The 25992-nt window shown below is 45.4% G+C and overlaps 1 protein-coding gene across 1 annotated transcript in view; it reads right to left on the reverse strand.

Annotated features, from left to right (window-relative positions):
* LOC106591008 (calsyntenin-2) overlaps positions 1–25992 on the reverse strand; it is a 535394-nt gene that overhangs the window by 21086 nt on the left and 488316 nt on the right. The window contains exons 12-15 of the mRNA XM_045703938.1: positions 18169–18380; positions 16231–16401; positions 15094–15239; positions 14726–14849 (exon numbers count right to left, since the gene is read on the reverse strand). Coding sequence (XP_045559894.1) covers positions 14726–14849; positions 15094–15239; positions 16231–16401; positions 18169–18380 — 653 coding nt within the window. The remainder of the gene's footprint in view (positions 1–14725; positions 14850–15093; positions 15240–16230; positions 16402–18168; positions 18381–25992) is intronic.

The raw sequence follows: 25992 nt of genomic DNA on the forward strand, positions 1-25992 counted from the left end.
TGTAAGGTGTAGACTGATGATTCTATAGTGAGCTGTGTGTGGGGTATAGACTGATGATTCTATAGTGAGTTGTGTGTGGGGTATAGACTGATGATTCTATAGTGAGCTGTGTGTGGGGTATAGACAGATGATTCTATAGTGAGCTGTGTGTGGGGTATAGACTGATGATTCTATAGTGAGTTGTGTGTGGGGTATAGACTGATGATTCTATAGTGAGCTGTGTGTGGGGTATAGACTGATGATTCTATAGTGAGCTGTGTGTGGGGTATAGACTGATGATTCTATAGTGAGCTGTGTGTGGGGTATAGATTGATGATTCTATAGTGAGCTGTGTGTGGGGTATAGACTGATGATTCTATAGTGAGCTGTGTGTGGGGTATAGACTGATGATTCTATAGTGAGCTGTGTGTGGGGTATAGACTGATGATTCTATGGTGAGCTGTGTGTGGGGTATAGACTGATGATTCTATAGTGAGCTGTGTGTGGGGTATAGACTGATGATTCTACGTCTAGTGAGCGGTGTGTGGGGTTTAGACTGATGATTCTATAGTGAGCTGTGTGTGGGGTATAGACTGATGATTCTATAGTGAGCTGTGTGTGGGGTATAGACTGATGATTCTATAGTGAGCTGTGTGTGGGGTATAGACTGATGATTCTATAGTGAGCTGTGTGTGGGGTATAGACTGATGATTCTATAGTGAGCTGAACTGTGTGGGTATAGACTGATGATTCTATAGTGAGCTGTGTGTGGGGTATAGACTGAGGATTCTATAGTCTTACCTGAGCCGTGTGTGGGGTATAGACTAGATTCTATAGTGAGCTGTGTGTGGGGTATAGACTGATGATTCTATAGTGAGCTGTGTGTGGGGTATAGACTGATGATTCTATAGTGAGTTGTGTGTGGGGTATAGACTGATGATTCTATAGTGAGCTGTGTGTGGGGTATAGACTGATGATTCTATAGTGAGCTGTGTGTGGGGTATAGACTGATGATTCTATAGTGAGTTGTGTGTGGGGTATATACGACTGATTCTATAGTGAGCTGTGTGTGGGGTATAGACTGAGGATTCTATAGTAGCTGAACCATGTGTGGGGTATAGACTGATGATTCTATAGTGAGCTGTGTGTGGGGTATAGACTGATGATTCTATAGTGAGTTGTGTGTGGGGTATAGACTGATGATTCTATAGTGAGCTGTGTGTGGGGTATAGACTGATGATTCTATAGTGAGCTGTGTGTGGGGTATAGACTGATGATTCTATAGTGAGTTGTGTGTGGGGTATAGACTGACTGATTCTATAGTGAGCTGTGTGTGGGGTATAGACTGAGGATTCTATAGTGAGCTGTGTGTGGGGTATAGACTGATGATTCTATAGTGAGCTGTGTGTGGGGCATAGACTGATGATTCTATAGTGAGCTGTGTGTGGGGTATAGACTGATGATTCTACAGCCTGAGCCGTGTGTGGGGTATAGACTGAGATTCTATAGTGAGCTGTGTGTGGGGTATAGACTATGATTCTATAGTGAGCTGTGTGTGGGGTATAGACTGATGATTCTATAGTGAGTTGTGTGTGGGGTATAGACTGATGATTCTATAGTGAGCTGTGTGTGGGGTATAGACTGATGATTCTATAGTGAGCTGTGTGTGGGGTATAGACTGATGATTCTATAGTGAGCTGTGTGTGGGGTATAGACTGATGATTCTATAGTGAGCTGTGTGTGGGGTATAGACTGATGATTCTATCGTGAGCTGTGTGTGGGGTATAGACTGATTCTATAGTGAGCTGTGTGTGGGGTATAGACTGATGATTCTATAGTGAGCTGTGTGTGGGGTATAGACTGATGATTCTATAGTGAGCTGTGTGTGGGGTATAGACTGATGATTCTATAGTGAGTTGTGTGTGGGGTATATACACTGATTCTATAGTGAGCTGTGTGTGGGGTATAGACTGAGGATTCTACAGTCTTACCTGAACCATGTGTGGGGTATAGACTGATGATTCTATAGTGAGCTGTGTGTGGGGTATAGACTGATGATTCTATAGTGAGCTGTGTGTGGGGTATAGACTGAGGATTCTACAGTCTTACCTGAACCGTGTGTGGGGTATACACAGATTCTATAGTGAGCTGTGTGTGGGGTATAGACTGATGATTTTATAGTGAGCTGTGTGTGGGGGTATAGACTGATGATTCTATAGTGAGTTGTGTGTGGTGTATAGACTGATGATTCTATAGTGAGCTGTGTGTGGGGTATAGACTGATGATTCTATAGTGAGCTGTGTGTGGGGTATAGACTGATGATTCTATAGTGAGTTGTGTGTGGGCTATATACGACTGATTCTATAGTGAGCTGTGTGTGGGGTATAGACTGAGGATTCTATAGTGAGCTGTGTGTGGGGTATAGACTGATGATTCTACAGTCTTACCTGAACCGTGTGTGGGGTATAGACAGGTTCTATAGTGAGCTGTGTGTGGGGTATAGACAGATTCTATAGTGAGCTGTGTGTGGGGTATAGACTGATGATTCTATAGTGAGTTGTGTGTGGGGTATAGACTGATGATTCTATAGTGAGCTGTGTGTGGGGTATAGACTGATGATTCTATAGTGAGCTGTGTGTGGGGTATAGACTGATGATTCTATAGTGAGCTGTGTGTGGGGTATAGACATGATTCTATAGTGAGCTGTGTGTGGGGCATATACTGATGATTCTATAGTGAGCTGTGTGTGGGGTATAGACGATGATTCTACAGTTTATGAGCCGTGTGTGAGGTATAGACTGATGATTCTATAGTGAGCTGTGTGTGGGGTATAGACCGATGATTGTATAGTGAGCTGTGTGTGGGGTATAGACCGATGATTGTATAGTGAGCTGTGTGTGGGATATAGACTGATTCTATAGTGAGCTGTGTGTGGGGTATAGACTGATGATTCTATAGTGAGCTGTGTGTGGGGTATAGACTGATGATTCTATAGTGAGCTGTGTGTGGGGTATAGACTGAGGATTCTACAGTCTTACCTGAACCGTGTGTGGGGTATACACAGATTCTATAGTGAGCTGTGTGTGGGGTATAGACTGATGATTTTATAGTGAGCTGTGTGTGGGGGTATAGACTAATGATTCTATAGTGAGTTGTGTGTGGTGTATAGACTGATGATTCTATAGTGAGCTGTGTGTGGGGTATAGACTGATGATTCTATAGTGAGCTGTGTGTGGGGTATAGACTGATGATTCTATAGTGAGTTGTGTGTGGGCTATATACACTGATTCTATAGTGAACTGTGTGTGGGGTATAGACTGAGGATTCTATAGTGAGCTGTGTGTGGGGTATAGACTGATGATTCTACAGTCTTACCTGAACCGTGTGTGGGGTATAGACAGGTTCTATAGTGAGCTGTGTGTGGGGTATAGACAGATTCTATAGTGAGCTGTGTGTGGGGTATAGACTGATGATTCTATAGTGAGTTGTGTGTGGGGTATAGACTGATGATTCTATAGTGAGTTGTGTGTGGGGTATAGACTGATGATTCTATAGTGAGCTGTGTGTGGGGTATAGACTGATGATTCTATAGTGAGCTGTGTGTGGGGTATAGACTGATTCTATAGTGAGCTGTGTGTGGGGCATATACTGATGATTCTATAGTGAGCTGTGTGTGGGGTATAGACTGATGATTCTACAGTCTTACCTGAACCGTGTGTGAGGTATAGACTGATGATTCTATAGTGAGCTGTGTGTGGGGTATAGACCGATGATTGTATAGTGAGCTGTGTGTGGGGTATAGACCGATGACTGTATAGTGAGCTGTGTGTGGGATATAGACTGCTTCTATAGTGAGCTGTGTGTGGGGTATAGACTGATGATTCTATAGTGAGCTGTGTGTGGGGTATAGACTGATGATTCTATAGTGAGCTGTGTGTGGGGTATAGACTGAGGATTCTACAGTCTTACCTGAACCGTGTGTGGGGTATACACAGATTCTATAGTGAGCTGTGTGTGGGGTATAGACTGATGATTTTATAGTGAGCTGTGTGTGGGGGTATAGACTAATGATTCTATAGTGAGTTGTGTGTGGGGTATAGACTGATGATTCTATAGTGAGCTGTGTGTGGGGTATAGACTGATGATTCTATAGTGAGCTGTGTGTGGGGTATAGACTGATGATTCTATAGTGAGTTGTGTGTGGGCTATATACACTGATTCTATAGTGAACTGTGTGTGGGGTATAGACTGAGGATTCTATAGTGAGCTGTGTGTGGGGTATAGACTGATGATTCTACAGTCTTACCTGAACCGTGTGTGGGGTATAGACAGGTTCTATAGTGAGCTGTGTGTGGGGTATAGACAGATTCTATAGTGAGCTGTGTGTGGGGTATAGACTGATGATTCTATAGTGAGTTGTGTGTGGGGTATAGACTGATGATTCTATAGTGAGTTGTGTGTGGGGTATAGACTGATGATTCTATAGTGAGCTGTGTGTGGGGTATAGACTGATGATTCTATAGTGAGCTGTGTGTGGGGTATAGACTGATGATTCTATAGTGAGCTGTGTGTGGGGCATATACTGATGATTCTATAGTGAGCTGTGTGTGGCGTATAGACTGATGATTCTACAGTCTTACCTGAACCGTGTGTGAGGTATAGACTGATGATTCTATAGTGAGCTGTGTGTGGGGTATAGACCGATGATTGTATAGTGAGCTGTGTGTGGGGTATAGACCGATGACTGTATAGTGAGCTGTGTGTGGGATATAGACTGATTCTATAGTGAGCTGTGTGTGGGTTATAGACTGATGATTCTATAGTGAGCTGTGTGTGGGGTATAGACTGATGATTCTATAGTGAGCTGTGTGGTTGGGGTATAGACTTATGATTCTATAGTGAGCTGTGTGTGGTGTATAGACTGATGATTCTATAGTGAGTTGTGTGTGGGGTATAGACTGATGATTCTATAGTGAGTTGTGTGTGGGGTATAGACTGATGATTCTATAGTGAGCTGTGTGTGGGGTATAGACTGATGATTCTATAGTGAGCTGTGTGTGGGGTATAGACTGATGATTCTATAGTGAGCTGTGTGTGGGGTATAGACTGATGATTCTATAGTGAGCTGTGTGTGGGGCATATACTGATGATTCTATAGTGAGCTGTGTGTGGGGTATAGACTGATGATTCTACAGTCTTACCTGAACCGTGTGTGGGGTATAGACAGGTTCTATAGTGAGCTGTGTGTGGGGTATAGACAGATTCTATAGTGAGCTGTGTGTGGGGTATAGACTGATGATTCTATAGTGAGTTGTGTGTGGGGTATAGACTGATGATTCTATAATGAGCTGTTTGTGGGGTATAGACTGATGATTCTATAGTGAGCTGTGTGTTGGGTATAGACTGATGATTCTATAGTGAGCTGTGTGTGGGGTATAGACTGATGATTCTATAGTGAGCTGTGTGTGGGGTATAGACTGATGATTCTATCGTGAGCTGTGTGTGGGGTATAGACTGATTCTATAGTGAGCTGTGTGTGGGGCATATACTGATGATTCTATAGTGAGCTGTGTGTGGGGTATAGACTGATGATTCTATAGTGAGCTGTGTGTGGGGTATAGACTGATGATTCTATAGTGAGTTGTGTGTGGGGTATATACACTGATTCTATAGTGAACTGTGTGTGGGGTATAGACTGAGGATTCTACAGTCTTACCTGAACCATGTGTGGGTATAGACTGATGTTTCTATAGTGAGCTGTGTGTGGGGTATAGACTGATGATTCTATAGTGAGCTGTGTGTGGGGTATAGACTGAGGATTCTACAGTCTTACCTGAACCGTGTGTGGGGTATACACAGATTCTATAGTGAGCTGTGTGTGGGGTATAGACTGATGATTTTATAGTGAGCTGTGTGTGGGGGTATAGACTAATGATTCTATAGTGAGTTGTGTGTGGTGTATAGACTGATGATTCTATAGTGAGCTGTGTGTGGGGTATAGACTGATGATTCTATAGTGAGCTGTGTGTGGGGTATAGACTGATGATTCTATAGTGAGTTGTGTGTGGGCTATATACACTGATTCTATAGTGAACTGTGTGTGGGGTATAGACTGAGGATTCTATAGTGAGCTGTGTGTGGGGTATAGACTGATGATTCTACAGTCTTACCTGAACCGTGTGTGGGGTATAGACAGGTTCTATAGTGAGCTGTGTGTGGGGTATAGACAGATTCTATAGTGAGCTGTGTGTGGGGTATAGACTGATGATTCTATAGTGAGTTGTGTGTGGGGTATAGACTGATGATTCTATAGTGAGTTGTGTGTGGGGTATAGACTGATGATTCTATAGTGAGCTGTGTGTGGGGTATAGACTGATGATTCTATAGTGAGCTGTGTGTGGGGTATAGACTGATTCTATAGTGAGCTGTGTGTGGGGCATATACTGATGATTCTATAGTGAGCTGTGTGTGGGGTATAGACTGATGATTCTACAGTCTTACCTGAACCGTGTGTGAGGTATAGACTGATGATTCTATAGTGAGCTGTGTGTGGGGTATAGACCGATGATTGTATAGTGAGCTGTGTGTGGGGTATAGACCGATGACTGTATAGTGAGCTGTGTGTGGGATATAGACTGATTCTATAGTGAGCTGTGTGTGGGTTATAGACTGATGATTCTATAGTGAGCTGTGTGTGGGGTATAGACTGATGATTCTATAGTGAGCTGTGTGTTTGGGGTATAGACTTATGATTCTATAGTGAGCTGTGTGTGGTGTATAGACTGATGATTCTATAGTGAGTTGTGTGTGGGGTATAGACTGATGATTCTATAGTGAGTTGTGTGTGGGGTATAGACTGATGATTCTATAGTGAGCTGTGTGTGGGGTATAGACTGATGATTCTATAGTGAGCTGTGTGTGGGGTATAGACTGATGATTCTATAGTGAGCTGTGTGTGGGGTATAGACTGATGATTCTATAGTGAGCTGTGTGTGGGGTATAGACTGATGATTCTATAGTGAGCTGTGTGTGGGGCATATACTGATGATTCTATAGTGAGCTGTGTGTGGGGTATAGACTGATGATTCTACAGTCTTACCTGAACCGTGTGTGAGGTATAGACTGATGATTGTATAGTGAGCTGTGTGTGGGGTATAGACTGATGATTCTATAGTGAGCTGTGTGTGGGGTATAGACTGATGATTCTATAGTGAGCTGTGTGTGGGGTATAGACTGATGATTCTATAGTGAGCTGTGTGTGTGGTATAGACTGATGATTCTATAATGAGCTGTTTGTGGGGTATAGACTGATGATTCTATAGTGAGCTGTGTGTGGGGTATAGACTGATGATTCTATAGTGAGCTGTGTGTGGGGTATAGACTGATGATTCTATAGTGAGCTGTGTGTGGGGTATAGACTGATGATTCTATAGTGAGCTGTGTGTGGGGTATAGACTGATGATTCTATAGTGAGCTGTGTGTGGGGCATATACTGATGATTCTATAGTGAGCTGTGTGTGGGGTATAGACTGATGATTCTATAGTCTTACCTGAACCGTGTGTGAGGTATAGACCGATGATTCTATAGTGAGCTGTGTGTGGGGTATAGACTGATGATTCTATAGTGAGCTGTGTGTGGGGTATAGACTGATGATTCTATAGTGAGCTGTGTGTGGGGTATAAACTGATGATTCTATAGTGAGCTGTGTGTGGGGTATAGACTGATGATTCTATAATGAGCTGTTTGTGGGGTATAGACTGATGATTCTATAGTGAGCTGTGTGTTGGGTATAGACTGATGATTCTATAGTGAGCTGTGTGTGGGGTATAGACTGATGATTCTATAGTGAGTTGTGTGTGGGGTATAGACTGATGATTCTATAGTGAGCTGTGTGTGGGGTATAGACTGATTCTATAGTGAGTTGTGTGTGGGGTATAAACTGATGATTCTATAGTGAGCTGTGTGTGGGGTATAGACTGATGATTCTATAGTGAGTTGTGTGTGGGGTATAGACTGATGATTCTATAGTGAGCTGTGTGTGGGGTATAGACTGATGATTCTATAGTGAGCTGTGTGTGGGGTATAGACTGATTCTATAGTGAGCTGTGTGTGGGGCATATACTGATGATTCTATAGTGAGCTGTGTGTGGGGTATAGACTGATGATTCTATAGTGAGCTGTGTGTGGGGTATAGACTGATGATTCTATAGTGAGTTGTGTGTGGGGTATATACACTGATTCTATAGTGAACTGTGTGTGGGGTATAGACTGAGGATTCTACAGTCTTACCTGAACCATGTGTGGGTATAGACTGATGTTTCTATAGTGAGCTGTGTGTGGGGTATAGACTGATGATTCTATAGTGAGCTGTGTGTGGGGTATAGACTGAGGATTCTACAGTCTTACCTGAACCGTGTGTGGGGTATACACAGATTCTATAGTGAGCTGTGTGTGGGGTATAGACTGATGATTTTATAGTGAGCTGTGTGTGGGGGTATAGACTAATGATTCTATAGTGAGTTGCGTGTGGTGTATAGACTGATGATTCTATAGTGAGCTGTGTGTGGGGTATAGACTGATGATTCTATAGTGAGCTGTGTGTGGGGTATAGACTGATGATTCTATAGTGAGTTGTGTGTGGGCTATATACACTGATTCTATAGTGAACTGTGTGTGGGGTATAGACTGAGGATTCTATAGTGAGCTGTGTGTGGGGTATAGACTGATGATTCTACAGTCTTACCTGAACCGTGTGTGGGGTATAGACAGGTTCTATAGTGAGCTGTGTGTGGGGTATAGACAGATTCTATAGTGAGCTGTGTGTGGGGTATAGACTGATGATTCTATAGTGAGTTGTGTGTGGGGTATAGACTGATGATTCTATAGTGAGTTGTGTGTGGGGTATAGACTGATGATTCTATAGTGAGCTGTGTGTGGGGTATAGACTGATGATTCTATAGTGAGCTGTGTGTGGGGTATAGACTGATTCTATAGTGAGCTGTGTGTGGGGCATATACTGATGATTCTATAGTGAGCTGTGTGTGGGGTATAGACTGATGATTCTACAGTCTTACCTGAACCGTGTGTGAGGTATAGACTGATGATTCTATAGTGAGCTGTGTGTGGGGTATAGACCGATGATTGTATAGTGAGCTGTGTGTGGGGTATAGACCGATGACTGTATAGTGAGCTGTGTGTGGGATATAGACTGATTCTATAGTGAGCTGTGTGTGGGGTATAGACTGATGATTCTATAGTGAGCTGTGTGTGGGGTATAGACTGATGATTCTATAGTGAGCTGTGTGTGGGGTATAGACTGAGGATTCTACAGTCTTACCTGAACCGTGTGTGGGGTATACACAGATTCTATAGTGAGCTGTGTGTGGGGTATAGACTGATGATTTTATAGTGAGCTGTGTGTGGGGGTATAGACTAATGATTCTATAGTGAGTTGTGTGTGGGGTATAGACTGATGATTCTATAGTGAGCTGTGTGTGGGGTATAGACTGATGATTCTATAGTGAGCTGTGTGTGGGGTATAGACTGATGATTCTATAGTGAGTTGTGTGTGGGCTATATACACTGATTCTATAGTGAACTGTGTGTGGGGTATAGACTGAGGATTCTATAGTGAGCTGTGTGTGGGGTATAGACTGATGATTCTACAGTCTTACCTGAACCGTGTGTGGGGTATAGACAGGTTCTATAGTGAGCTGTGTGTGGGGTATAGACAGATTCTATAGTGAGCTGTGTGTGGGGTATAGACTGATGATTCTATAGTGAGTTGTGTGTGGGGTATAGACTGATGATTCTATAGTGAGTTGTGTGTGGGGTATAGACTGATGATTCTATAGTGAGCTGTGTGTGGGGTATAGACTGATGATTCTATAGTGAGCTGTGTGTGGGGTATAGACTGATTCTATAGTGAGCTGTGTGTGGGGCATATACTGATGATTCTATAGTGAGCTGTGTGTGGGGTATAGACTGATGATTCTACAGTCTTACCTGAACCGTGTGTGAGGTATAGACTGATGATTCTATAGTGAGCTGTGTGTGGGGTATAGACCGATGATTGTATAGTGAGCTGTGTGTGGGGTATAGACCGATGACTGTATAGTGAGCTGTGTGTGGGATATAGACTGATTCTATAGTGAGCTGTGTGTGGGTTATAGACTGATGATTCTATAGTGAGCTGTGTGTGGGGTATAGACTGATGATTCTATAGTGAGCTGTGTGGTTGGGGTATAGACTTATGATTCTATAGTGAGCTGTGTGTGGTGTATAGACTGATGATTCTATAGTGAGTTGTGTGTGGGGTATAGACTGATGATTCTATAGTGAGTTGTGTGTGGGGTATAGACTGCAGATTCTATAGTGAGCTGTGTGTGGGGTATAGACTGATGATTCTATAGTGAGCTGTGTGTGGGGTATAGACTGATGATTCTATAGTGAGCTGTGTGTGGGGTATAGACTGATGATTCTATAGTGAGCTGTGTGTGGGGTATAGACTGATGATTCTATAGTGAGCTGTGTGTGGGGCATATACTGATGATTCTATAGTGAGCTGTGTGTGGGGTATAGACTGATGATTCTACAGTCTTACCTGAACCGTGTGTGGGGTATAGACAGGTTCTATAGTGAGCTGTGTGTGGGGTATAGACAGATTCTATAGTGAGCTGTGTGTGGGGTATAGACTGATGATTCTATAGTGAGTTGTGTGTGGGGTATAGACTGATGATTCTATAATGAGCTGTTTGTGGGGTATAGACTGATGATTCTATAGTGAGCTGTGTGTTGGGTATAGACTGATGATTCTATAGTGAGCTGTGTGTGGGGTATAGACTGATGATTCTATAGTGAGCTGTGTGTGGGGTATAGACTGATGATTCTATCGTGAGCTGTGTGTGGGGTATAGACTGATTCTATAGTGAGCTGTGTGTGGGGCATATACTGATGATTCTATAGTGAGCTGTGTGTGGGGTATAGACTGATGATTCTATAGTGAGCTGTGTGTGGGGTATAGACTGATGATTCTATAGTGAGTTGTGTGTGGGGTATATACACTGATTCTATAGTGAACTGTGTGTGGGGTATAGACTGAGGATTCTACAGTCTTACCTGAACCATGTGTGGGTATAGACTGATGTTTCTATAGTGAGCTGTGTGTGGGGTATAGACTGATGATTCTATAGTGAGCTGTGTGTGGGGTATAGACTGAGGATTCTACAGTCTTACCTGAACCGTGTGTGGGGTATACACAGATTCTATAGTGAGCTGTGTGTGGGGTATAGACTGATGATTTTATAGTGAGCTGTGTGTGGGGGTATAGACTAATGATTCTATAGTGAGTTGTGTGTGGTGTATAGACTGATGATTCTATAGTGAGCTGTGTGTGGGGTATAGACTGATGATTCTATAGTGAGCTGTGTGTGGGGTATAGACTGATGATTCTATAGTGAGTTGTGTGTGGGCTATATACACTGATTCTATAGTGAACTGTGTGTGGGGTATAGACTGAGGATTCTATAGTGAGCTGTGTGTGGGGTATAGACTGATGATTCTACAGTCTTACCTGAACCGTGTGTGGGGTATAGACAGGTTCTATAGTGAGCTGTGTGTGGGGTATAGACAGATTCTATAGTGAGTTGTGTGTGGGGTATAGACTGATGATTCTATAGTGAGCTGTGTGTGGGGTATAGACTGATGATTCTATAGTGAGCTGTGTGTGGGGTATAGACTGATGATTCTATAGTGAGCTGTGTGTGGGGTATAGACTGATGATTCTATAGTGAGCTGTGTGTGGGGTATAGACTGATTCTATAGTGAGCTGTGTGTGGGGCATATACTGATGATTCTATAGTGAGCTGTGTGTGGGGTATAGACTGATGATTCTACAGTCTTACCTGAACCGTGTGTGAGGTATAGACTGATGATTCTATAGTGAGCTGTGTGTGGGGTATAGACCGATGATTGTATAGTGAGCTGTGTGTGGGGTATAGACCGATGACTGTATAGTGAGCTGTGTGTGGGATATAGACTGAGATTCTATAGTGAGCTGTGTGTGGGGTATAGACTGATGATTCTATAGTGAGCTGTGTGTGGGGTATAGACTGATGATTCTATAGTGAGCTGTGTGTGGGGTATAGACTGAGGATTCTACAGTCTTACCTGAACCGTGTGTGGGGTATACACAGATTCTATAGTGAGCTGTGTGTGGGGTATAGACTGATGATTTTATAGTGAGCTGTGTGTGGGGGTATAGACTAATGATTCTATAGTGAGTTGTGTGTGGGGTATAGACTGATGATTCTATAGTGAGCTGTGTGTGGGGTATAGACTGATGATTCTATAGTGAGCTGTGTGTGGGGTATAGACTGATGATTCTATAGTGAGTTGTGTGTGGGCTATATACACTGATTCTATAGTGAACTGTGTGTGGGGTATAGACTGAGGATTCTATAGTGAGCTGTGTGTGGGGTATAGACTGATGATTCTACAGTCTTACCTGAACCGTGTGTGGGGTATAGACAGGTTCTATAGTGAGCTGTGTGTGGGGTATAGACAGATTCTATAGTGAGCTGTGTGTGGGGTATAGACTGATGATTCTATAGTGAGTTGTGTGTGGGGTATAGACTGATGATTCTATAGTGAGTTGTGTGTGGGGTATAGACTGATGATTCTATAGTGAGCTGTGTGTGGGGTATAGACTGATGATTCTATAGTGAGCTGTGTGTGGGGTATAGACTGTGATTCTATAGTCTGAGCTGTGTGTGGGGCATATACTGATGATTCTATAGTGAGCTGTGTGTGGGGTATAGACTGATGATTCTACAGTCTTACCTGAACCGTGTGTGAGGTATAGACTGATGATTCTATAGTGAGCTGTGTGTGGGGTATAGACCGATGATTGTATAGTGAGCTGTGTGTGGGGTATAGACCGATGACTGTATAGTGAGCTGTGTGTGGGATATAGACTGATTCTATAGTGAGCTGTGTGTGGGTTATAGACTGATGATTCTATAGTGAGCTGTGTGTGGGGTATAGACTGATGATTCTATAGTGAGCTGTGTGGTTGGGGTATAGACTTATGATTCTATAGTGAGCTGTGTGTGGTGTATAGACTGATGATTCTATAGTGAGTTGTGTGTGGGGTATAGACTGATGATTCTATAGTGAGTTGTGTGTGGGGTATAGACTGATGATTCTATAGTGAGCTGTGTGTGGGGTATAGACTGATGATTCTATAGTGAGCTGTGTGTGGGGTATAGACTGATGATTCTATAGTGAGCTGTGTGTGGGGTATAGACTGATGATTCTATAGTGAGCTGTGTGTGGGGTATAGACTGATGATTCTATAGTGAGCTGTGTGTGGGGCATATACTGATGATTCTATAGTGAGCTGTGTGTGGGGTATAGACTGATGATTCTACAGTCTTACCTGAACCGTGTGTGAGGTATAGACTGATGATTGTATAGTGAGCTGTGTGTGGGGTATAGACTGATGATTCTATAGTGAGCTGTGTGTGGGGTATAGACTGATGATTCTATAGTGAGCTGTGTGTGGGGTATAGACTGATGATTCTATAGTGAGCTGTGTGTGGGGTATAGACTGATGATTCTATAATGAGCTGTTTGTGGGGTATAGACTGATGATTCTATAGTGAGCTGTGTGTGGGGTATAGACTGATGATTCTATAGTGAGCTGTGTGTGGGGTATAGACTGATGATTCTATAGTGAGCTGTGTGTGGGGTATAGACTGATGATTCTATAGTGAGCTGTGTGTGGGGTATAGACTGATGATTCTATAGTGAGCTGTGTGTGGGGCATATACTGATGATTCTATAGTGAGCTGTGTGTGGGGTATAGACTGATGATTCTATAGTCTTACCTGAACCGTGTGTGAGGTATAGACCGATGATTCTATAGTGAGCTGTGTGTGGGGTATAGACTGATGATTCTATAGTGAGCTGTGTGTGGGGTATAGACTGATGATTCTATAGTGAGCTGTGTGTGGGGTATAAACTGATGATTCTATAGTGAGCTGTGTGTGGGGTATAGACTGATGATTCTATAATGAGCTGTTTGTGGGGTATAGACTGATGATTCTATAGTGAGCTGTGTGTTGGGTATAGACTGATGATTCTATAGTGAGCTGTGTGTGGGGTATAGACTGATGATTCTATAGTGAGTTGTGTGTGGGGTATAGACTGATGATTCTATAGTGAGCTGTGTGTGGGGTATAGACTGATTCTATAGTGAGTTGTGTGTGGGGTATAAACTGATGATTCTATAGTGAGCTGTGTGTGGGGTATAGACTGATGATTCTATAGTGAGTTGTGTGTGGGGTATAGACTGATGATTCTATAGTGAGCTGTGTGTGGGGTATAGACCGATGATTCTATAGTGAGCTGTGTGTGGGGTATAGACTGATGATTCTACAGTGAGCTGTGTGTGGGGTATAGACTGATTCTATAGTGAGCTGTGTGTGGGGCATAGACAGATGATTATATAGTGAGCTGTGTGTGGGGTATAGACTGATGATTATATAGTGAGCTGTGTGTGGGGTATAGACTGATGATTCTATAGTGAGTTGTGTGTGGGGTATAGACTGATGATTCTATAGTGAGCTGTGTGTGGGGTATAGACTGATTCTACAGTCTTACCTGAACCGTGTGTGGGGTATAGACTGATGATTCTATAGTGAGCTATGTGTGGGGTGTAAACTGATGATTCTACAGTCTTACCTGAACCGTGTGTGGGGTATAGACTGTGGACCATGGCTGGATGATGAACCACTTGCATGTACTGGGGCGGGGCTACCATGTGATTGACATGCTCCCCAGCCTCTGATTTGTGGAGTACACTGATCTGGGAGGGGCAAGAATAGAGGGCAAGGTTACAGGTTTAATAAGATAAATGTCTCAGAAAATATAAGATTAAACTACAAATAAGGACTATTAGACACAGAACTGTCAGAGGTTTTCTGGCTAGAGCAAGAAAATAGAAGGAAAGGGGTCTCAAGTTAGGAATTGTTTAAACAAATATAATCTCTAAAAGCACAGGAACATTGGAATCCCTGTATCTTTATTGTTCCGCTCTCTAGTCCACTGACCTCCAGGGTGAACTCATTGCTTGTGTAGCGTCCATTGAGCTCGGAGCAGGTGAGACGGAACTTCCTGTCTGGGGTCTGGGCGGGGTGCCAGTTGTGGTAATGCACCTGTCTGATCACCTGCTCATAGTTGGACATGGAGTCCACACCTAAGAGAGATGGTGGACATGTTTCTATGGTCACTACCAGTTTCATAGATACAGGGGTTATGGGTATAGAGGAAGATATGGGTTATAGAGGAAGATAGGAGTTATGGGGATAGAGGAAGATATGGGTTATGGTTAGAGGAAGATAGGAGTTATGGGTATGGAGGAAGATAGGGGTTATAGAGGAAGATAAGGGTTATGGGTATGGAGGAAGATAGGGTTATAGAGGAAAATAAGGGTTATGGGTATGGAGGAAGATAGGGGTTATAGAGGAAGATTATGGTTATGGGTATGGAGGAAGATGGGGTTATGATTATAGAGGAAGATAAGGGTTATGGGTATGGAGGAAGATAGGGGTTATAGAGGAAGATAAGGGTTATGGGTGTGGAGGAAGATAGGGGTTATGGTTATAGAGGAAGATAAGGGTTATGGGTATGGAGGAAGATAGGGGTTATGGTTATAGAGGAAGATAAGGGTTATGGGTGTGGAGGAAGATAAGGGTTATGGGTATGGATGAAGATAGGGGTTATAGAGGAAGATAAGGGTTATGGGTGTGGAGGAAGATAGGGGTTATGGTTATAGAGGAAGATAGGGGTTATGGTTATAGAGGAAGATAAGGGTTATGGGTATGGAGGAAGATAGGGGTTATAGAGGAAGATAAGGGTTATGGGTATGGAGGAAGATAGGGGTTACAGAGGAAGATAAGTGTTATGGGTATGGAGGAAGATGGGGGTTATAGAGGAAGATAAGGGTTATGGGTATGGAGGAAGATAGGGGTTATAGAGGAAGATAAGGGGTTATGTGTATGGAGGAAGATAGGGGTTATGGTTATAGAGGAAGATAGGGGTTATGGGTATGGAGGAAGATAGGGGTTATGGTTAGGTGTTTGCATGGTAACATAGATGGAGACATGCCAGAGGTGGAGTTGGGGTAAGGGTCAGAGGTTAGATATTGGTTAGAGGTCAGGAGGTTAGATGTTTCCATGGTAACTAACCGTATATAGACATGCCGGAGGTGGAGTTGGTGGCGTCCAGGTGTTTCCCCAGCAGGGTGCTACGCTGCAGCTGGAGACCCTCCTGCTCTGGCCTCAGCTCCTCCCCCAGCACCAGGATGTCACAGTAGTCCAGGTTATGGATGATCTCCTCCTGGACCCCCAGCCTGCCCGCTGAAACACACACATATACACACACACACACACACACACACACACACACACACACACACACACACACACACACACACACACACGTGAGAATGCATGAATACACACACACACACACACACACACACACACACACACACACACACACACACACACACACACACACACACACACACACACACACACACACAGTTGAATGCATGCACTCACACATACAGACCTGTTATGTTAATTTGATCACTCTGTTGCACAGCAGGAAATGCAACTGGTAGTGTATCAGAGGTTTTAACAAGGCTTCTAAAGGTTGTAATTTCACTTTAAATTGTCCACTGCTGAATCTGTAGGATTTATGACCATTATGGGGGGTTACTAGACAAGCTGTTTTGGGCTTTTTTTCCAGGCACTCCTCAAAGCAGGGGCTGTCCTTGGAACAGCAGGGGTCCCGGGAGACCCTGGTTCTCCTCTATCCCTGGCTGAGGCTTGACTGATCTCAGAGCTGTGCTAACTGGGGGAATGGAGGAGAAACATCTGGAGCCGAGGAGAGAGATGGAATACTGCACCATGGAGAGGGAGGGAAAGTTTAGAAAGGAGTGGAGATACAGTGGAGGGGAGAGAATGTGCTGGTGTAAGGAAAGAGTAGAGCATGAGAGACTAACAAATACAGAGAAGAGGAGAATAAGACATGGAGGGCAAACATAATGAAACCTGAAAGAAAGAGAGAGAGAGAGAGAGAGAGAGAGAGAGAGAGAATAGATGTCATGATGGAGAGAATGGAATCTGTATTTCATATTGTATGAATTCAAGTGTGTGTGTGTGTGTGTGTGTGTGTATAGATCTCCAACCATCCTACTGCTGCACTCTCCACACTAAGTACAGTCTAATCCTGCTGTGCAAGTCACAACTCTGACTAAAGGAACTGTGAATGGTGGGGGAGGCAGAACAGAGCCGGCCTGTTCTACTGACATCAGACCTGCCCTCCCTCCCTCCCTCCCTCCCTCCCTCCCTCCCTCCCTCCCTCCCTCCCTCCCTCCCTCCCTCCCTCCCTCCCTCCCTCCCTCCCTCCCTCCCTCCCTCCCTCCCTCCCACTATCCCTAGCTCCTACAGTCCAGCCCCCCTGCTGACTAAGACCTCTGCCTACCAGACAAATGATTGCATGGGTTCCTGCCTGGCTGAACGGAAAATGTAAATGACATTTAAATCCCAGCTCTAGTCCTCTCAGTGCGGAGTCTGGGAACAACACAGAACAGCAGTGCTCTGCCTCAACGCTATAGCTGCCAATTAGACAGGGATAACCAGAGCGAGAGGTTTCACTCGCTCCATTGTCAGGGAGGTGGAATAAACTCTGCAGCGCTTTCAGGGCTCAGCCTCTCTCTTTCCTCCTCTCGTTCTACAGCTGAAATGGAGACCACAGCTGGAGGCTATATATTAGCCAAGTGTTGTGTGACTAGGAGCGTGTGGTTAATGGTGTGTGTGTGCGTGCGTGTATGGGATAGAGAGGAGTTGATGAAGTTCCAATATGAGAGGAGATGTTGTGCTCTCCAGAGTCTAAAGACTTCAACCTAATCAAATAGTTTTGTGGTGGTGAGCAGTGTGTGTCCTTTGGACCAGCATTATAATTACAAGCCATTCCCCTCTGCTATTCTGTCTTTCTCTCTCTCTGTCTCGCTCTCTCTCTTTCTTTTTGGTCTGCACCCAGTATCTATCAATTTCTCTCTTTACGCACGCACACACACACACACACACACACACCTCTATGCCTGTACCCTGTACCTGTATGGTGTGAGGCTGTGTCTCCCTTGGTGACAGTACTGATGATGTGAAGGTCCTGGAACAGAGTGAGTCCTGCTGGTCCTCTGAGGTCAGCTGCTGGCCTGGTCAGTCTGTCCACCCCAGCTATGGTGATCCTGGGTTCACTGGGCTGCAGCACCATCACCACTGCATCGATGTCCGGGATGAAGATACACGTGTCCTCCCCAAAACACCTGGGAGGTCGAAGAATACAGAGACGGAGAGAGAGGAGGGAAGGGTTAACTCCTATTAAATAGAATGTGAATGTATGTTTTAGTATGTGTTTGCCTGGGTATCAGGTATGTGTGACATATCAGAGCCATTGAATACTTAGATACTTTGAGAATGTGTGCGTGGGTTAATTCCAGGAATCAGCGACCTTGAAAAGGTTGAATAAGCCTCCACCTAGTACACTGTGAGGCTGACTGAATGCAGACATCTGTGATGCAGACATCTGACATAGACATGCATAAATAACCTGACACATACTGCATAAACAATGCAGATTAGACATCAATCAATGAGAAACCACAGGAGCAAGACACAATATGGAGAGAGAGAGCAAGCGAGAGAGAGGAAGGGAGGGAGGCGAGAGAGAGAGAGGGAGGCTGAGGAGAGAGAGGTTGATGAGAGAAAGAGAGAGGGAGGGAGGCTTAGGAGAGAAAGAGAGAGACAGAGGCGGAGGCTGAGGAGAGAAAGAGGGAGGGAGAGAGAGAGAGAGGGAGGCTGAGGAGAGAGAGAGGGAGGGAGGCTGAGGAGAGAGAGTGTCACGGGAAGGATTGGACCAAGGCGCAGCGGGTAAAGTGCTCATCTTCTTTATTTGAAGTAACGTGAACACTTAAACAAAACGACGAAACAGTTCCGTAAGGCAACACAGGCTATACAGGAAAACATCCACCCACAAAACACAAGTGAAACAAACACAACTAAATATGGCCTTCAATTAGAGACAACGACAACCAGCTGCCTCTAATTGGAGGTCATTGCCAAAAACCCAACATAGAAATAGAAAACTAGTAATAAACATAAAAAGACATAACAAAGAACCTAAACACCGAAACACACAAAACAAACACCCCCTGCCACGCCCTGACCAAACTACAATGACAGATAACCCCTTTTACTGGTCAGGACGTGACAGAGAGTGAGAGAGGGAGGCTGAGGAGAGAGAGGGAGAGAGAGAGGGAGGCTGAGGAGAGAGAGTGAGAGAGACAGAGGGAGGCTGAGGAGAGAAGGAAAATACAGTTAACAAGGGAGCTGTGAAAGCTGGTAGCAACGAGAGGGATGTTTTTCACATCCATGTAGTTACAGAGGAGGAAGTTCAACATCTGTCAGGAGCTGGGACTGGCACAACAACAGCTCTTTATTCGGTTGGAGCATAAGGAGATTCCGACTCCTTCATAATTACCTGTGATTACCCGTTATATATGACTTTGCTGCTGGCCTAGTTCTTGTTTATTTCATGCCTAAACACCGCTGTAAACCCCCTCGCATGGAACACTAACACACAGGGATTTCACAGTCATATCTCCCCCTTTCTGGTGTAAAAAAAACATGTTTTCAGTCAAGCGTGGTATAGCCTAATCTCCCTTTCTCTTTAGCGGTGATCCGCAAGTTGTGTCTTTCCTCGCCTCGGCAGGGTATTGTTGTGGAGAGGAGGCAGAGGCAGTGGAGCGGCAGGGTTTTGTTGTGGAGAGGAGGCAGAGGCAGTGGAGCGTGGAGACTTAGGGTGCGTGGGCCACGGTGAGGACTTGGACCCCAGCCAAATGAATGAAAGAAAATATGACAAGGTAGAATAAAGGCCCTGCATAGATTAACACTAGTTACTTTTTCCTGATGGCTGCAGTAATTGCCTTATTACACTGAAAACACGCTTAAGTGTGTTTTAAGGAATTAATTAACAACTCTATTTATTTGTTTACAGTGATATGGCACTTACGGGGAAATTTACAGCAAATAGCAGCGTTCCTCAGGAGGAGTTTATGTTTTGACTGTAGCCTAACAGACAGTCTGCTCTGCAGCCCTGTTTACTGGACGTTGTTCTAAATGAATTCTGTTTGAATTCATCAATGCCTGCTGATTTACACATTATTGTTATCAAAGCTTGTCTAAGACGACTACCAGACCCTCTCTTTGTGAGCAACAGCTGGAGAGAAACAAGGTTCACAGGCAGTGCAGACCACTGGATAGCCTGCACACCACAGCCCCAGCCACCTGCCTACACACAACCAGAAAACTTTATTAAACAACATCTAGAAATACACAAGCTTAAGCATAGTGAGCATAATGTATTCATTTCTAATTGGTGTGCCTGCAGCCCAGTCGACCCCTCCTCTTCCTAGCCCCCCTCCCTTCCTTGCTAAGCTAGCTGAAGGGATGGGCCCGCAGCCCTACGTCGAACCCAATAGGGGGGCGGAGTACAACCCTCCAGGGCTGAGCTGTGGGGGGCTGCACATATTTAAACCTGCTATGAATATTCACCACAGCCCGCCAGGGATGGCTGTTATACAATACACCATCCAGCCTCCCTTTATCTGTCTCCCTCGCTGTCCTCTAGCAAAACCCAGACAGAATTATTAATAAATAACATGAAAATGTAAAATCTTGCCCCAGGTGGCGATGTGGAACAGAGAGAGTGGTGGAATAAAAAACAAAAGAGGGTAGAGAAAGAGGGAGCGGAAGAGAGGGAGAGGAGAGAGACAGGAGAGGGAGCAGAGGAGAGGGAGCGGAGGAGAGGGAGAGGAGAGGGAGAAGAGAGGGAGAAGAGGAGAAGGAGAAGAGAGGGAGAAGAGGAGAAGGAGAAGAGAGGGAGAAGAGAAGAGGGAGAGGAGGACAGGGAGAGAAAGACAGGGAGAGGAGGAGAGGGAGAGAAGGACAGGGAGAGAAGGACTGGGAGAGGAGGAGAGGGAGAGGAGAGGGAGAAGAGGAGAGGGAGAAGAGGAGAGGGAGAGGAGGAGAGGGAGCGGAGGAGAGGGAGCGGAGCAGAGGGAGCAGAGGAGAGGGAGCAGAGGAGAGGGAGAGGAGAGGGAGAAGAGAGGGAGAAGAGGAGAGAGAGAAGAGAGGGAGAAGAGGAGAGGGAGAGAAGGACAGGGAAAGGAGGAGAGGGAGAGAAGGACAGGGAGAGGAGCAGAGGGAGAGGCGGAGAGGGAGAGGAGAGGGAGAGAAGGACAGGGAGAGGAGGAGAGGGAGAGAAGGACAGGGAGAGGAGGAGAAGGCGAGGAGGAGAGGGAGAGGACAGGGAGAGGAGGACAGGTAGAGGAGGTGAGGGAGAGAAGGACAGAGAAAAGAGGAGAGGGAGAGAAGGACAGGGAGAGGAGAAGAGGGAGAGGAGGAGAGGGAGAGGAGGACAGGGAGAGGAGGACAGGTAGAGGAGGAGAGGGAGAGGAGCAGAGGGAGAGGAGGACAGGGAGAGGAGGCGAGGGAGAGAAGGACAGGGAGAGGGAGCAGAGGACAGCGAGAAGAGGAGAGGGAGCGGAGGACAGGGAGAGGAGGAGAGGGAGAGAAGGACAGGGAGAGGGAGCAGAGGACAGCGAGAGGAGGAGAGGGAGTGGAAGACAGGGAGAGGAGGAGAGGGAGAGAAGGACAGGGAGAGGGAGCAGAGGACGGCGAGAAAAGGAGAGGGAGCGGAGGACAGGGAGAGGAGGAGAGGGAGAGAAGGACAGGGAGAGGGAGCAGAGGACAGCGAGAAGAGGAGAGGGAGCGGAGGACAGGGAGAGGAGGAGAAGGAGAGAAGAAGAGGGAGTAGCTAACTATCTATACATGAGTGAGTGTGAGATGTGCTCTAATGAGTCACTGTGCTGTTGTTGTGTGTTGGCAGTGAGAAGGTGTTGGGACTAGTTTACACTCACAGATCACAGGGAGATAAGAGGAAGACATGGAGAATGGAGTGAGAAGACAAAAAGAGTGAGGAGAAAACTGAGAGAAGGAAGGAGAAAGATATCATTAAGAGAGAGATGGAGAGGGAGGACAGAGAGAGAGATGACTAAATGCACAGACAGGTACAGGTAGAGGTAGAGGTACAGGTACAGGTACAGGTAGAAGTAGAGGTACAGGTACAGGTAGAGGTACGGTACAGGTAGAGGTAGAAGTAGAGGTACAGTACAGGTACAGGTAGAGGTACAGTACAGTACAGTACAGGTAGAGGTAGAGGTAGAGGTACAGTACTGGTAGAGGTAGAGGTACAGTACAGGTACAGGTACAAGTAGAGGTACCGGTACAGGTAGAGGTACAGGTACAGGTAGAGGTACAGGTTCAGGTACGGTACAAGTACAGGTATGGTACAGGTACAGGTACGGTATAGGTACAGGTACAGGTAGAGGTACAGGTAGAGATAGAGGTAGAGGTACAGGTAGAGGTAGAGGTACAGGTTCAGGTACGGTACAGGTATGGTACAGGTACAGGTACGGTACAGGTACAGGTAGAGGTACTGGTAGAGGTACAGGTAGAGGTAGAGGTAGAGGTAGAGGTACAGGTACAGGTAGAGGTACAGGTAGAGGTACAGGTAGAGGTAGAGGTACAGGTAGAGATAGAGGTAGAGATACGATACAGGTACAGGTAGAGGTACAGGTAGAGGTACAGGTAGAGGTACAGGTAGAGGTAGAGGTACAGGTACAGGTAGAGGTACAGGTACAGGTAGAGGTACAGGTAGAGGTAGAGGTACAGGTAGAGGTAGAGATAGAGGTAGAGATACGATACAGGTACAGGTAGAGGTACAGGTAGAGGTACAGGTAGAGGTACAGGTAGAGGTACAGGTAGAGGTAGAGGTAGAGGTACAGGTACAGGTAGAGGTACAGGTACAGGTAGAGGTACAGGTAGAGGTACAGGTAGAGATACGATACAGGTACAGGTAGAGGTACAGGTAGAGATAGAAGTACAGGTAGAGATACGATACAGGTACAGGTAGAGGTACAGGTACAGGTAGAGGTACAGGTACAGGTAGAGGTACAGGTAGAGGTAGAGGTACAGGTAGAGATACGATACAGGTACAGGTAGAGGTACAGGTAGAGGTACAGGTAGAGGTACAGGTAGAGGTAGAGGTACAGGTAGAGGTAGAGATAGAGGTAGAGATACGATACAGGTACAGGTAGAGGTACAGGTACAGGTAGAGGTACAGGTAGAGGTAGAGGTACAGGTAGAGGTAGAGGTAGAGGTACAGGTAGAGGTACAGGTAGAGGTACAGGTACAGGTAGAGATACGATACAGGTACAGGTAGAGGTACAGGTAGAGGTACAGGTAGAGATACAGGTACAGGTACAGGTAGAGGCACAGGTACAGGTAGAGGTACAGGTACAGGTAGAGGTACAGGTAGAGGTAGAGATACGATACAGGTACAGGTAGAGGTAGAGGTACAGGTAGAGGTACAGGTACAGGTAGAGTAGGTTTAACTGGACTGAGGTGGAAAAAAGACAGTCGTTACAATGTGAGGTGTTTAAAGCACAGAGAAGACCGTATCCAGTCACACTGTACTGAGGTAGATGAAGCACAGAGAAGACCTTATCCAGTCACACTGTACTGAGGTAGATGAAGCACAGAGAAAACCTTATCCAGTCACACTGTACTGAGGTAGATGAAGCACAGAGAAGACCTTATCCAGTCACACTGTACTGAGGTAGATGATGGACAGAGGAGAGAGAAGACCTTATCCAGTCACGCTGTACTGAGGTGGATGAAGGACAGAGAAGACCTTATCCAGTCACACTGTACTGAGGTAGATGAAACACAGAGAAGACCTTATCCAGTCACACTGTACTGAGGTAGATGAAGCACAGAGGAGAGAGAAGACCATATCCAGTCACACTGTACTGAGGTGGATGAAGGACAGAGGAGAGAGAAGACCATATCCAGTCACACTGTACTGATGTGGATGAAGGACAGAGAAGACCTTATCCAGTCACACTGTACTGAGGTGGATGAAGGACAGAGGAGAGAGAAGACCATATCCAGTCACACTGTACTGATGTGGATGAAGGACAGAGAAGACCTTATCCAGTCACACTGTACTGAGGTGGATGAAGGACAGAGGAGAGAGAAGACCTTATCCAGTCACACTGTACTGAGGTAGATGAAGCACAGAGAAGACCTTATCCAGTCACACTGTACTGAGGTGGATGAAGGACAGAGGAGAGAGAAGACCATATCCAGTCACACTGTACTGATGTGGATGAAGGACAGAGAAGACCTTATCCAGTCACACTGTACTGAGGTGGATGAAGGACAGAGGAGAGAGAAGACCTTATCCAGTCACTGTACTGAGGTAGATGAAGGACAGAGGAGAGAGAAGACCTTATCCAGTCACACTGTACTGATGTGGATGAAGGACAGAGAAGACCTTATCCAGTCACACTGTGCTGAGGTAGATGATGGACAGAGGAGAGAGAAGACCTTATCCAGTCACACTGTACTGAGGTGGATGAAGGACAGAGAAGACCTTATCCAGTCACACTGTACTGAGGTAGATGATGGACAGAGGAGAGAGGAGACCTTATCCAGTCACACTGTACTGAGGTAGATGAAGCACAGAGAAGACCTTATCCAGTCACACTGTACTGAGGTGGATGAAGGACAGAGGAGAGAGAAGACCTTATCCAGTCACTGTACTGAGGTAGATGAAGGACAGAGGAGAGAGAAGACCTTATCCAGTCACACTGTACTGATGTGGATGAAGGACAGAGAAGACCTTATCCAGTCACACTGTACTGAGGTAGATGATGGACAGAGGAGAGAGAATACCTTATCCAGTCACTGTACTGAGGTAGATGAAGGACAGAGGAGAGAGAAAACCTTATCCAGTCACACTGTACTGATGTGGATGAAGGACAGAGAAGACCTTATCCAGTCACTGTACTGAGGTAGATGATGGACAGAGGAGAGAGAAGACCATATCCAGTCACACTGTACTGAGGTGGATGAAGGACAGAGGAGAGAGAAGACCTTATCCAGTCACACTGTACTGAGGTGGATGAAGGACAGAGAAGACCTTATCCAGTCACACTGTGCTGAGGTGGATGAAGGACAGAGGAGAGAGAAGACCATATCCAGTCACACTGTACTGATGTGGATGAAGGACAGAGAAGACCTTATCCAGTCACACTGTACTGAGGTGGATGAAGGACAGAGAAGACCTTATCCAGTCACACTGTACTGAGGTGGATGAAGGACAGAGGAGAGAGAAGACATTATCCAGTCACACTGTACTGAGGTGGATGAAGGACAGAGGAGAGAGAAGACCATATCCAGTCACACTGTACTGATGTGGATGAAGGACAGAGAAGACCTTATCCAGTCACACTGTACTGAGGTGGATGAAGGACAGAGGAGAGAGAAGACCTTATCCAGTCACACTGTACTGAGGTAGATGAAGCACAGAGAAGACCTTATCCAGTCACACTGTACTGAGGTGGATGAAGGACAGAGGAGAGAGAAGACCATATCCAGTCACACTGTACTGATGTGGATGAAGGACAGAGAAGACCTTATCCAGTCACACTGTACTGAGGTGGATGAAGTACAGAGGAGAGAGAAGACCTTATCCAGTCACTGTACTGAGGTAGATGAAGGACAGAGGAGAGAGAAGACCTTATCCTGTCACACTGTACTGATGTGGATGAAGGACAGAGAAGACCTTATCCAGTCACACTGTGCTGAGGTAGATGATGGACAGAGGAGAGAGAAGACCTTATCCAGTCACACTGTACTGAGGTGGATGAAGGACAGAGAAGACCTTATCCAGTCACACTGTACTGAGGTAGATGATGGACAGAGGAGAGAGGAGACCTTATCCAGTCACACTGTACTGAGGTAGATGAA

The sequence above is a fragment of the Salmo salar genome, chromosome ssa20 (assembly GCF_905237065.1).
Source record: "Salmo salar chromosome ssa20, Ssal_v3.1, whole genome shotgun sequence".
Lineage (NCBI taxonomy): Eukaryota > Metazoa > Chordata > Actinopteri > Salmoniformes > Salmonidae > Salmo > Salmo salar.